The sequence below is a fragment of the Taurulus bubalis genome (genome assembly GCF_910589615.1).
Source record: "Taurulus bubalis genome assembly, chromosome: 6".
NCBI classification, from domain to species: Eukaryota; Metazoa; Chordata; class Actinopteri; order Perciformes; family Cottidae; genus Taurulus; species Taurulus bubalis.
The window spans coordinates 5037277-5051949 of NC_136594.1; the positions used below are offsets into that span (position 1 = coordinate 5037277).

General features: G+C 40.8%; 1 protein-coding gene across 1 annotated transcript; it reads left to right on the plus strand.

The window, feature by feature from the left end:
- Nucleotides 1-1374: 1374 nt before the first annotated feature.
- Nucleotides 1375-6027, plus strand: rrp36 (ribosomal RNA processing 36). Its single transcript, XM_079220127.1, has 8 exons — nt 1375-1451; nt 2419-2813; nt 3667-3799; nt 3897-3963; nt 4062-4166; nt 4296-4373; nt 4528-4645; nt 5423-6027. Exons 1-8 carry the CDS (start codon nt 1444-1446, stop codon nt 5572-5574), a joined length of 1056 nt encoding a protein of 351 aa, XP_079076253.1. The 5' UTR covers nt 1375-1443; the 3' UTR covers nt 5575-6027.
- The last annotated feature ends 8646 nt before the right edge of the window (nt 6028-14673 follow it).

The window sequence follows — 14673 nt, forward strand, 5'->3', positions numbered from 1 at the left end:
TTAAAGTATATGCGTATAATAATACATCATGATTTACTAGTTGAATTTGATTTGTAATCTGAATCTGAAGCAATGCAACTTGTAACTAAAAATTAAGAAAATAAAATTGACTAAATACTAATTTGGATGATAAAATATATGATCATAGAATAAATACAAATCACACAAATTAGCTTTCAGATCTTTCAGTAGCCCACGTCAGTATACTTTTTAAACTATTGGAACCTGGACATATTATGTTACATTAAAAAGTTAAGACAAATTAGGAAAACTCAGCTGATTTCCCCTAATATTTGATTGACATTCTAATTTGGGGAAACAGTTGAGCATTTGTATGCATCCAGTAAAATGTCTTATGTGAAAAAAAGTGTATTGTTCCACGAAAAAAATAATCAAGGCAGTCCTTCAGATTCATATATTGTGAATTATGTTTTACCCGCTTTTATTTTGAAGGGCTTGTTGGTGACGGTTGGTTGTTCTGTTGCTAACGGCGACACCTGCTGGCAGAGCTCCAAATAACCGTTTCAACGGAATTTAATTGCTAGGCAACAGCTTGGGCGCATGTTTACTTCCTGTCAGCTGACGTCATTCATATGTAATTGGTCTGCGATACGCTGGGACGTTTTCAACTGTTTTTTTTACATTTTTAATCTACTCCCTTCCAGTGGTGGAACATAAGTACATTCAGGTACAATATGTGCAACACACCTTTATTTATTTATTTTAAACCTGCAAGGACACAAAAGCGGCCACAGTGCATAAGATAAGATAAGATAAGATAATCCTTTATTAGTTCCTTTGCGGGGACATTTACAGGATTTATAGTAGCATATGGTTTAGTGCAAACATGAGACATAGTAAAACGAAACAATATCAAAACAAGTATTATAAATAAGCAATAAAAAACTGTAATAAAAACAGTAAAGAATCCACCACAACTGAAATATTATAGATAGACAAAATAACTGTTATGACTATTATTGCACAATGTATTTACATTGTAATAATACATACAAATATACAATGTGAGAAAGGGCTTCTATAATAATACAAACACAGTCACAGTTGAATAAAGGTCATTAATAAACGTTTATTGTATGATGTACAGAAAAATGTAAGGAGAGTGTATTATAAAACAACTGACCAGCAGAGGGCAGCACTGCGCAGGAAGTTAGCATTGTTGCCTACAAAATAAAAGCGTAATAAAATGTCTGGGGTAGACATAATACTAAACTGGGAGCAGGACGATTGAAAACATACTGTTTATAAATAAATATGCTTACACATTTTTCCTTAATGTGGTCCAAAACCATCGAACAATCTAGTGAAACACTTATTTTGAAAACCGGAAGTGCTCCGTATAGTCTTCCTGGAGTGAAACCTGCAGCCGTCATGCGCACACGTGGATAACAGCGCTCAGCGAAACAGGACTTAAATAACGTAATGACCAGGTAAACAACCCGTATTGTTATCTCGACCACTGCATTTATGTATAAAACAATAATTCAAACTGAATTTAAAATCCGCCGATTAAAAAAACAAGGAAGGCCTTTCGTCACGCCGCTTGCTTCGAGTAAACAACGTTGGTGAGACCAAGCCACAGAAACACAACATGAGTATTTCTGACAATAATCTGCGTCACCACAGGTCACAACGTATGCCGAATCCAAGTGTAACTGTTATCGATACGCCAACATGTCTTCATCATAAGCTGCTTCGTTTCTACGGCCGCGGATCAGAGGAGAAGTCACAACATGCAGCTGTTCGTTTGGAGTTCTTGCTCCACGATGAGATAACCATTCATTCAAACAAATTGGGTAAAATAGCCCCAACAAATATATAGAAAATAATTTAAAGTAAGTAAATAAATGATACAAACACATATATAAGGAATAATTCATAATTGTATGTTTACATACTTTACAGACATGTGACGCAACAGTTTTAAGGCCTGTTTATTGGTACACGATCATGTCCATGTTAGTTAGTTAGTTTAATCTACATCATTGCATCATATTCTATAAGATCATAATGTTTGTAGCGTCTTCGTGAGAACCTTGTGTCTCTAGAAATAAAAACCTGTTTTCAGCTTTATGAAGATGCATTTTCCATCTGATCTAAGAGGCTTTTTAAAGAGTTTATTTATCTGAAGAAGAAGAAGTAGGAGTTTTGGAACTAAGGAAACACTTCATCCTTCAGTTTTTCATAAACATCCAACATCAACACATCTGGAGACACATGTTTTTCCTGGACAGGAAGCAGATAAACAACTATAATATGTCAAGTTTTTAAAAAAAAAATACAATATTTACCTCTGAGATGTAGTACAAAGTTACATAAAATAAAAATACTTTCTGTCCCAAACTACCATCAATTCTAACACTTCCCTTCTTTTTCGCCGCTGTCCGCATCTTCCAGAACCCCAGAAACCGCGATGAAGGGGAAAGAGAAGCAGCGGGAGGTGAAACTCCCAAAAAAGAAGAACATGGCGGCGAGCAGCAGCGATGACGACTCTGACGTGGAGAGGAACTTCGCTCTGCTCACTAAAAGAGGAGCGGAGGAGGGAGAGCCGCTCTATGGAGGAGAGGAAGGCTTCAGCGATGGGGACGAAGAGGGGTCTGTTGGCGAGGAGGAGGAGGAGGAGGAGGAGGAGGAGGGATTGAATGTTGGCGAGGAAGCGCTTGATGGCGGTGAAGAAGAAGAGGACGAGGACGAAGACGAAGACAGCGACGCCTCCGAGGATGACGTCGATGAAGATCCAGAGGGCGCCGGCGGCAGCGGAGAGATCCGGACGAGGGACGACATGAAGAACGGTGAGTTCAGGAACTTCTTCTCGTGGCTCAGCACCGACTTTTAAAGGACTTTAAAATATCGGTAAAGCCACAAATGTTTTGAATAATTTCTATTTTGGGTTTGCTACATTTTTTTTTTATTGATTTTAATTGCGTTAAAAAAGATGGCAACCAAGGGCCGAGAATTGGTTGCCGATGAACCAGTACTGCCGAGCCCCGAGTCTCTTTAAGTATATTTTTTTTATTTCTATATAACCTTTGTTTAGCTACGATAATCCCATTGAGATAATTTAGAATAGATTATCATTATGTGAATTCGCCTCAGTAATTTCCTCAAATTTGGCACAAATGTCCACTTGGACTCAACGTTAATTTATTGCCATTATGCAACACGTGGAGGCGTAAAGAAACCGATTTGTAACACGACAAACAAAACATAAGCAGTCGTACATTCCTGTCGTACATCACTGACTCTGCATCATAATGAATGTAAACAGCAGCTAAAGAAAAAGGCTTCTCCGGGTAGATAATAATAATAATAATAATAATAATAATAATAATAATAATAATACGGCTCTCAAGAATGAACTGGTGAGAATTGGGTGTTGTGTCGTCACAAAACACGATTTTTTGGGGCCCCAACTCAGTAATTCATGGGCCAATTATGACCCAAAAAAAGAAAGTTTGGCTCCACAGGATGAGTTTGTGAAAACTGTGGATCTTATAGAGCAGAATCTATTGGCTCTGTGAGCCTGAGGGCCGTACTTTATTTTTTTAATACCTGATTATATGTTCTCACACTTGGATCTTTCTCGTGGACATCTGCATGTTTTTACTAATGCCACTGCCTCTCTCTGCTCTCTGCCCCTTCCAGAACTTTCCACCATGTCCTTTGAGGACATCATGAAGCTGCAGAACCAAGTGGGAACCAAAGTCTACAACGAGGTCGCGTACGGCGGCGGCAAGAGTCGCACGGGCGGCAAAAAGAAACGTCTGAACAAGAACAGGTGAGCGGCCTCCGGCCTGCACACAGACGCTCCGTCTCCTGGGCTTTTTGTCCCGTTGTGGGTTTTCTAAGAGTGCGTTTGTTTGGCGTGCTTTCAGGCCGACGGAGATCTCAGCCAAGAGACGGGCTCCGTTCCTCCGGCGGGTCGTCTCCGTCAAGAAAGCAGTGAGTGAAGGAAACCTGCGGACTACACTTGAGTCTCGTGTTCTTATAAACGCTTTAATTATTCTGTTCCTGACTTGTTTTTATTTTTTTAACTCCAGACGTTGAGAGATCCTCGATTCGACGACCTGTCTGGAGAATACAAACCGGAGATTTTTGAGAAGACGTACAAATTCATCAATGACATCAAACAGAGAGAGAGAGAGGTGAGAGAGAGAGAGAGAGAGAGAGAGCTTCTGATCACACTGATCTGTGTCCCGGAAAACTGTCGTAGGCATTTTAATGTCAGCAAGTTGGACTGCAAACTGACGTGCTGGTGTGGCGTTTGTCTGCAGGTCGTCCACAAGAAGCTGAAGAAGCTGAAGACGAACAGCGAGAAGAAGGAGAAACTTCAGTTCCTGCTGAAGAGGATGGTGAGTCTGGCTGTTAGTTTAATTAAAACCTCCACGATCGACTATATCTCTCCGGCTTGTCCTTTCACAATAAAAGCTCCGCGATGGAGCGCGTTTTCTTTCTCTTTTTTTTTTTTTTTTTTTTAAATGCCTGAACTGTGACTTCTCTCTGTAGGACAACCAGGAGCGAGCGAGGAAGAGCCGAGAGCAGCAGAGGGAGAGAGAGCTGCAGTTCAAGAGGCAGCAGAGAGAGCGAGCCAATGAGGGCGCACGGCCGTTCTTCCTCAAGAACTGTAAGAACCGGTTCACTCCAAATGTTTCTACATTCCTTCCTTTTCAGCACTGAGAGATTGAACGAGGCGTTTTGTTTATTATACATTTACAGTTAGAATGAATTTGCCGATTAGTGAGATTTTATCGTTTTTATTCGATGTTTTGAGTCATTTTATTGCGTAACACATAGATAAATTCTCTGTATCATTATAAACAGAATATATTTGGGGTTTGGACTGAAAATATCTTCTTGAGCTCTGAGAATTTGACATTTCATATACTAAAAGATTAATAAATAAATACATTAATAAATGTAAAAAGTTTAATCAGTGATGAGAGTAATCATAAATTGCAGCCCTACATTTTAATGTACAAATAATATTATAATCAAAGGAATAAGAGATGAGGTTAAAAATCTGTTGAAGAAATACAATTTTATATTTTGTCAATTCTGTCAATCACGTTATTTAAATATGGAAAAAATAAAGCAATCAAACAATGGAGGCAGAATGGGAGATACAATGGTTAAAGATGTAAGAATATCAAAATCTATAAGAAAATGTGAAATTTAAAAAGACTAAAAGTAAACAGGGTATAAATAAAATTAAAAAGCAGAAAAATGGATAAAGAGTTGGCAGTAAATCTAGAATATCTCGAGAACTTTGTCTCCTGAAAAAGTTATTAAACTGACTCACTGAAAACTTCAAAATTATTATTTGAGCGTAATTTAATTTCTTTGAGCATAAGAGTGTCAGATTTGGAGTTGAACTCTTCTTTGTTGTTGTTTTTTCTTCCAGCTGAGAAGAAGAAGCTGGAGCTGGCCGAGAAATACCAGGAGCTCAAGAAGAGCGGCAAGCTGGAGAACTTCCTGAGCAAGAAGAGGAAGAGGAACGCTGGAAAGGACCGCAGGAAGCTGCCCAGACTGCTGCAGAACAAGAGCTTTCAGTGACGCAAAAACACCTGAAGAAGAAAAAAGGAGGAGAAGAAGAATCTGGACGGAAATAAGAAAGACTGTAATGACCCGTCTCCGCCTGCTGGGGGAGCTGTGGTCTGTTTGTTGGTGTTGGATGAAGGGCTGAGTTCATCTCTGATGTCACAGTCACATTTATTGTAAAATATCTCTGGTGCGTTCAATGATGCTCGGACATCCGAACATTCACATTTTTTAACGCGACATTGAGAACGGAGACTTTTTGTGGGACTTTGAACCGCATGTCACAACCTCTGGAGGCGGATTATTGCGCAACAGTAACGCGTGGAATCTGGGTTGTTTCTGCAAACAAATACTGAAATTGGTCGTTAGAGGGTCCATGAATATACATATATATATATATATATATATATATATATATATATATATATATATATTCACATTCACCTCAAACTCCGATTTATGTTTAACACTCACCTTTTTTTTTGTTTAAATAAAACTATTTAATGGTTCCAATTTCTGTGTTTTTACTTATTTAATTAACTTTAAAAGAAATGGATAATATTCAGTGTCGCATTTCACCGAAGTATATCTGAGGTGTTGCCCCTAAAAGCCTGATGGAAAAAAATAAAAATGGAATTAAAGTAACTAATTGAAACAAGCTTACCTATGATGCACGTTAAAATAAAACCTGACATAACTGTGATGCATATATATATATTTTATTAATATTTCTAATTCAGTCAAACATTTCAGGGATTCTAATCTATAAATAAAAGAAGAGGTTATTATCCGGTCCAGAGGGATGGGTCGTGCTTTCAGTGGACGACGTCTTAACATCTTAGAGAAGCCGTTCGCTGCGTAAATGTAACTTAACCTTCGGGACGTCTGTCAGATCTGAACTGGAGTCGGTGACTCTGAGAGTCTCTGATGCAGTGTGGCTCCCGGAACAGCAGGGGGCGCTACAGCATTGTGTCTCCCATCAGTCTGGAGGTAATACACCAACTGTTGGTGCACATGCAGATATCTCTTCCATGTATTTAGACTGTAGAAAAGTCCTCTTTACAAGTAGAAGTGATTTCGTATGAAGGGGTTTGATTTAAACGCTGTGCAATGGCAGAAGAAGAAATCAGCAGTCGTTGGTCTGATGACCTGCAGGAACAGGTTCCTGGTTCCTGGTTCAGTGCCTCGTCTCACAGAAAACTGTCTCTCTCTCATGTAATCGCAGCTGCAGTTAATTAAACTGATTGCGGCGCGCCATGAGCGAACCATTACTGTCTGCTACCTGGAACATGTAATTAACTTTATCTGCCGCAGCTTTGTTCAACCTGCTGTGACTCCAAACCCCTCTTCTAGTTTTTAATAGCTTACTGTAAGTCCATGATGACACTGGTGAAAGAAGTATTCTGAAGTTAAAGTATACCAAACTGTGAGTAAAAGTCCTGCATTCAAAACCTTACTTAAAATGTCCCCTGTCAGTGTTTTACTATTATATATGATGTTTGTGGATTAATATTACTGCTGCATTAATGTGTGTGGTGCATGTTAATGCTGTAGATGTTTTTTTTAATCTCTTTTATGTTGTGTTTAATCTTCATCATCAGATCTTCATTTGTTTGTAGCGTAAAAAAAAAAGGTGCAATGTGTGTGACTAGCTAACTGCTCCAAACAGACAGGGGGCAGCATTTCACCTCTATTACTGGGTCCAAAATACCTACATGTATAGTCATCAGTTATACAAAAAGAAAGAAGAAAGAAACGCCAACAACGAAGTAACACAAAAAAATCGACCTAACTGCTGAAACTCAGAGGCCGGTCGATTTCATCCCATTTAGCGTCGCCCTGCCGCCCTGCTCCCACAAAATGGCCGTCTTTGTTATAACAGTGAGAGTCCAAAAATATAAAGTTCAGGTGGTACAGACACAGCTTGTCCTCCATTTACAGCAAAGTCACCAGCGCTTTAAGTGCTTTCAGTGGAGCGTCCGCAGGAAAAAGGCGGGGCTTAAGCAGCCACATGCGTTCATCCAGCTCTCAATGGTCACTTGGCTATTTAGAAACGGCCGGTTTGTTCAGGACGCCCTGTAACCTGTATAATAGGCTTGTTGCGCAAGTGCCGATTCTCTCAGGACAATGATACACATTTACACATCTCTTCTATTTGTTACTAATTCTGAATTAATAAAAGGCAATGGAAGTCAATTAATCAGTTTAAAATATATATATTAATCATTACAAATATGCAGGGTTCAAGATGAATCGATAATCGCTGTATAAATCACATGGTAGACCTCGGTGCGTAGGTTTAATTCTGTACGGTGAGAAACAGGAACGCCACATTTTCGCAGTAAAACAAGTGAACGGACATAAATAGAACACAAGCCGTTAAAAACAACAGACATTGTGGTGGAGGGGCGGCTGCTGTCGTTGCAGCCGCTATGAGCACAAACAACCAGACCATAAATGACAACAATAGAAATGTCCCGGACACAGCATCAAGTATCGGCACGCTAACCAGGCGATGGGATTCATGATCATCTGCACTTCTGAAAGGTTGGTTGGGTCGTGCAACAAATAACAACATCATTTAATAAAACGACTCGAGACACGACTGACACAACGACTCCACAAGCAGGTTAAACATTCAGTAGTTCAACGATTGTTAAGAGCTCTTCCACTTCACACGGACGCTTCCACCGTTTTAAGTGCTGACATGACTAAAGTCACTTAAACTAACTCCAGCACTGAATTACATTGCTTTTATTGCTTTCACACCTAACTAACAACTATGTTCAGCTCTTGCTTCTTCACTGACACTTTAACTGCTTTCAGTGACCCTACTTTACCATAATAGACACTTCAACTGCTTTTATTTTAACCGACACCAGGAATCCTTTCAGTGGTTAAACTTCAATTGAAACTTTTTGAAGTGAGCTATAACTTCCACACAATATACAGTTATTGAGACTGCTGTAGAATTTAAAACTGACATTTCATCCGTTTTAGGTGATTCCACACGCTTCAACTGCTTTCATTAACACTCTTAAACCCTGTTTCGGCTGCTTTATGTGCGTTGTTTTTCATGATACGCTATTTTGTGTGCGTAAAATCACTTCAACGTTCTCATATTTCCAATGAACTACTCGTCTCTGTATCAGAGACACTGCCATCTGAAAGGGCAAAGTTATGTTGAGGATCATGTAAACCCGACTACATGTCGTTAAAATCCGACCAGATTGATCGTCACTGAAAATTGTTTTGGAAAATGATCTCTGGAAAAGAGCGGGAACCCTGGTTAACAACATCACATAAGTACTGAAAAAGCTTCGCAAACGTCACTAAAGTTAAATAAATCAACATGATTCTTGGTTACACACACAGGACACAAACACAGGTCTGCTGGGTGAAAGTCACTCCTTCTACGTCACTATAACTGAGCGAATACACACGGGAGGAAAACTGATTTATGAAATTCATACTCCATTTGGCATCCTTTTCAGTACTTCACAAAATACATCACAAATGTATAAGTCCTGATGTGACCTGCAACAGGTTCCTTCAGCGTGTTTGTTGGTTGCAAATCGAGAGTGTGCACTACTTCTTCCCCTTTCTCCCCCCGAGGCCCCCGGGGTCTTTAAAAGTCAATTAGCGGTGTATAACGAGAACACAGAGCTTTCAACTCTTCTCCACGCTGGCTGAATCCGCTTTTCTCTGCTCTCTGACAGGTGGCATTCATCCCATCAGCTCGCCTCACAATCCCCTCTGTCTAACAATGCAGGACAAGGTGGAGGCCCCCGCATGGGGGGCAATAATACAGGGCCTTATATTCATGAGCTGATGCAACCATTCAACTCCAAAACACCCCCAACCCGTCCATCACCCTCCAGCTTCTTCTTTTGTGCCGCCGCTGCAATAAAAGTTATAGAAGACTCTTCAGTGTTGCCGATTGTGGAGATTAGTGTGTGTGTGTGTGTGTGTGTGTGTGTGTGTGTGTGTGTGTGTGTGTGTGTGTGTGTGTGAAGCCTCTTATATCATTTGATTGATTCAAGGTTTCTGATTTTCACAATGCTAATTATAAAATAATTAAAACAATGTACATATATTACATTTTCTATACATACAGACAAAAATAAAATAAAAAACAACAACAGGTTTTCCCCTTTTATTCTTTATCACACACTTCCCAACTCTTGATCCATTTGGTTAGCTTGCAAGTGTTTCATCTATAAAAAATAATTTACTATTTATTATGACATGAAGACTAATTATTTATTTTAACTGAATGAAACAGAAGGGGAATATTAAAAAAAAAGGCACAAACCTTCAAGTATAAAGTCAATTTGATTTACAAACACTACAGAATATGCATGTGGATAATGTAAAAAACTAAAATGAATATATTACAATTGTTTTAACTACTACCAGAATAAAAAGTAAAAAGAAAACATCATCAACATATTAACAACATATTTGAAAAATGACTTACATAAAATTGAAAATGAGATTTCAACTCTGGTCTTCCATATGCTAAGCCAGTAAGGCCTACACTGTACATCATGGCATCATTTTAAAGCACAAACATGAAAGGTATATTTGTTTTTTCTTTAATGTCAATATAAGCCTCTGAAGGGGAAGAGAAGTGGTAACTGCATGCTGAAGTTTCTCGCCAAAAACTACAATTTAGAAGATCAGATTTGAACACATCACGATAGGCGTTCTTACGTCTGAAAAAGGTTTAAACACCTTCTGGAGATGAAGGCGATCAGAACACTGCGCTCGACACTGATAGTGAAGCGCGACGGTTCAAACAGGAAACCTGAATCCTGAAGGTCGCTTTGTTCAGAATCGGGAAGCTGATAACGTTTTCTTACGATGCTGCAGGAGTGAATTATGGGAAATGTGGTTCAATTCTGACCTTTTTTCAAAATACCGTCGTGGAAACGAGTTTCCTGAAACATGAAAACGCCTTCAAAAACTGTTTTTCTGCCCACAGTGGATGGATTTGTATGATTGTCCGCAGGTTGGGATGAAAGTTATCGTTGTTCTTGACTTGAAGTGGCCGTGGACAGACGGTGTGTCCCGCCTCCTCCTCCCCAGGTGAACACGCCCTCCGGGGGTTTCCTCCTCCTTTCTCTTCAGTGTCAAGCGGAACGGACCGGACCCAAACCTCCGATTCACGGCCGCTCTCGTCGCCCATTGTTTCCCGGCGACACCCTGCGCGTCATGAATAGCCAATAAAAAGAAGCCCATCGCTCCTGAAGAAAAGGTGCTCGGAGGAGCCTCCATACAGCTCCCGGCGTGGAAACCATCTGTTCGCTCGGCCCCCTGAAAGGGATAATTGACTGTTATAGAGAGCGGAGAACAGATCCCTCTGCTGCTGATTTGTATTCTTTAGAAAGAGCCAGGGGTTGCACACCACATCTGCCCCTCCGCTCCATTCAGCCTCATTCACTGTCCCATCAATTAGCACACTCAATTAAGCCCTCATAATCCTTTTAGCGGCACACAAGGCCTCCGCCGAACGCCACGCCCCGCCACGGAGAAGTGGCAACAAATGAGACTTTAGTGACTGTTTTCTTTGGGGAAACAATGCGGACCGATGGCAGTGGGAGTCCTTCAGCACTTCATAAGGAGAGCTGATGGTTGAAAAGCGTGAACCGCCCTCCCTGCTGCATTTGTCGGCCATTGTTCCCCAGATTATGAGCTGCCTTTTCACCGCAGTGGTACAATTAATTCGAGGAGGGTTTGAATAGAGAGGCACATGCAGGCCCGGAGGAGGTCTGCGTGCAGAGGAACTGTGAAAAAAGGACTAAATGCCAACGGTGTCCACCCTATCGCTGATGATGAAAAGCCGCTGGTTTAAGCCCCATTAGTGCCGCGTGAGCCACGACTGATGCGAATCTAATCTGAGACTCACTGCTGATGCACTGTGAAACATATTCATAGTATTTTATTTAAATGAATAATAAATTGACTTAAAGCAAGATTTAGCTGGTGGACACAGAGCAGCATTTAGCAGCTATACAGACAGATATTTTATATATATATATATATATATATATATATGTATATATATATATAGCCGCTGACACATTCAACATATAAACCTAGATGAAGATGTGTTCATATGTTCACAACTTTCTGCTGAAAACAGTTTTTGCAGGATTAAAGTTTCTAGTTTAAATTTTCAGATTAATTCAAAAGTTATGAAACATGATATCATTTGTGGATTCAGCAACGCCATTAACCATCAGTAGAGTGTCTCATTTGTGGAGGAGAAGCAGGTTCTTGAGTCCTCTTGGATTCTCAGACTTCTAGACTGCAACTCATCAAGAATCCTTTTGGATTCAAACTTTTAAAAAAATGCTGAGAGATTTGAACCCAGAACCCTCTCACACCCGGAGTGAGAGTCCCACCCCGAGACCAACACGCCAAGATGACATTCTTTGTAATTACTTTTACTTGGAAAAAGCTGAAAACGATCCACGAGGTCCATTTAGTAGCTGTTCTGGAGCTTTCGATCACATTGGATGATTGTCTGTGGAGGGAGTGTTTGCTAATATGCCAAAGAATTGTAGATTTTAAAATGTGTTTGTTGGTTTAAAGGTTCATTCGCCATAAGGTCCATTAACCAACTAAATAAAACCAACTGTAAACAGCAAATAAAAGAAACAAAGTGTTTTGCATAAAACTGAATCAAAATTGTCTCAAATTGTACTCGGGGGACTCCCGGGTGGGGCCTATGGGAATTATGGGAGGGGGCCCATAATAACCAGTACTGGTTTAGTGCCACTCCCTGGAGGTTTGGTTACATCTCTGTCAGGTTGAATTTATATATTGATGCAAAAAATACACGTATGTAGAATATTTGTATTTGATTAAACGAGGAAGAAGAAAAAGAAAGAAAGAAATACTCGATATGCTGGCGTTTTGGGTCATGATGATGAGGCCATCTTCTTGTCTCAAATGAGTGTCTAAAATAAACCCAAAAGGCCCAACACACACACACACATTGAGCCTTGAGAAAACATTTTAACGCGACGTATTAAAGCACTATAATTGTTTTTGTGGATTGCTTCTTGTAGCCATAATTGTTCACGACTCCATAAACGAGAGCGGAGCGGTCCAGATGGTTTCATTAGAGCGCTGAAGCCTTGTTCGGGCAACGCGACGTGTGAAACAAGGAGAGAATCTGTTGAGAGACTTCACTGAGCATAAGTAAAAAACACATGCAGCTGAGAGAGAAGGAGTTGTTACTGCGATGTCTGCTTCAATGTATTCAGCTGATGTAGTTTGTAGGTGCCAAAGGGTAACGTCAAATCCAAAATACACCTGGACAGGTGGCCAGCTGATTTAAACCCAGTAAGAACTTATCTGGGATCTGACCTCTCACACCGAATCATACCTCTAAACCAAAAGCCTCAGGCCACTTCTCTGTTTCTAAGAAAGGCTCCATCTTTAGTCACATGAGAAACCGCTGAAAACCAAAAGTAATCGGCATCATGCTCCTTTTTTTCCCGCCTCTCACTTTGATGGAACAATATGCTAACGGTTTGCCCTGCTTCCAGTCTTTGTGCTAAGCTAGGCTAAACAGCTCCTGGACATATCCGAAAAATCTGCTTTTTTAGTGATGGTTCACGGTTTGTGAGGCCTTTTTAAAAACTAAAAATGCAATCAGATTGGCTACATTCTGTTTGGTTTTGGTTTGAACAGAGATATTTGCAGAACGACTGGAGGCCGGGGAACGAGCTTCTTATTTCTGTCAAAGCGCTGGAGCTCGGCTAACTACATCGCCCTGCTACCAGTGGTTTTATAGTGACGCCAAGCCTAAACCCGTCTTGGTTACATCATATCCAACCAAGGCGCAACAATCCAGCTAGTTTTGGTGAATCTCCACAAGACAACAGTCTATTTGTTACTATCTGTTGCAGTCTTTTACTTTGTGTGAGTCGCTTCTCTTCTGAGAGCCAAGATATATCTTCTGTGGCGAAGGAGCCGGTTCTTCAGTTCTTTACTTCACTCAGGATACGTTGCTCTTCTCGACTGTGATGTCTGGAGACAAACATCACATGCTCTCGTCCGGGATCTCAACCCCTGCACCTGTCACACCCAAAGTCATGGGTCTGTGAGGTTTTTCTTTCTTGCTCCACATCTCAACTTTCCTCTGTCACAAGTGCTCAAGTCACCCGGTCGGGATAAACCACCGTCTCTCTGGGCGAAGAACTCGACTCCGAAGGAAGACGCCAATGTTCAGGATGGTTTCTCCGAGGAGCGTCTGGACCACTGGGGACAAAGGAGGACGAGTTGCCTCCCAGCTCCACGTTGGCCCAAACATCGGCCATCTTTGTGGAGGCTTCCCTCCAAAGTGTGAGTGCAGGTTCAGCCCTAAGGGGTCGCAGCGGGGATTGAACCCCCTATTGTGGGATTGAAACCACGGCGGGACGTCAAACGTTTGCCCTTCTTATCAGAATCAACACTTCTTCTTCTCTCCCTCTTTTCCAGAACCGAACACGGTTCCTTCTCTTTCACAGGAGTGCACGCTCTGCAGACTGGGTGTGTCCGTATTACACGTGCAAGTGAATGTTCTGCAGTTCTGGCAGCGATGGGTGTTAAAGACGTTACTGGACGTTTACAGAGTCACGGGAAACCCCTTGTCTCCATCCAGCCGTCGTAAATTGTTTTCTTTATGTGCATCTGGAGCCGAAATGCGGAGTGAAACTCTGCTGCTGATAAAGTCTCCCAGACGCTCAAACCTCGAGTTAAATCTCCCCGGAGCTCAGAAGGAAAACGGTGACGTGTTGGCATGCACAACACACACAACAAGACACACAAACAAGCCTCAGAAAGAGGTCACTATCTCAGCACTGTTCAGGACTTAGAGTTCATTCATATTTTTAGGCCTTTCCTCGAAAATTGCATACCCAAACTAAAAAGAGTGTATCTTTGCAACCACAAGGGCTATTTGAATAATTTTGGTTACAATAAAAGGCTATACACATGTGAGATATGTAAATATCAGTCTATATGTTGCTGGTAAAGAGTAAATGATGATAGCACACAGGAAAAAATGTAAAGGTTTCAGATTTGCCTAGAAAAAAAGCACTTTCAGGATGATTATTT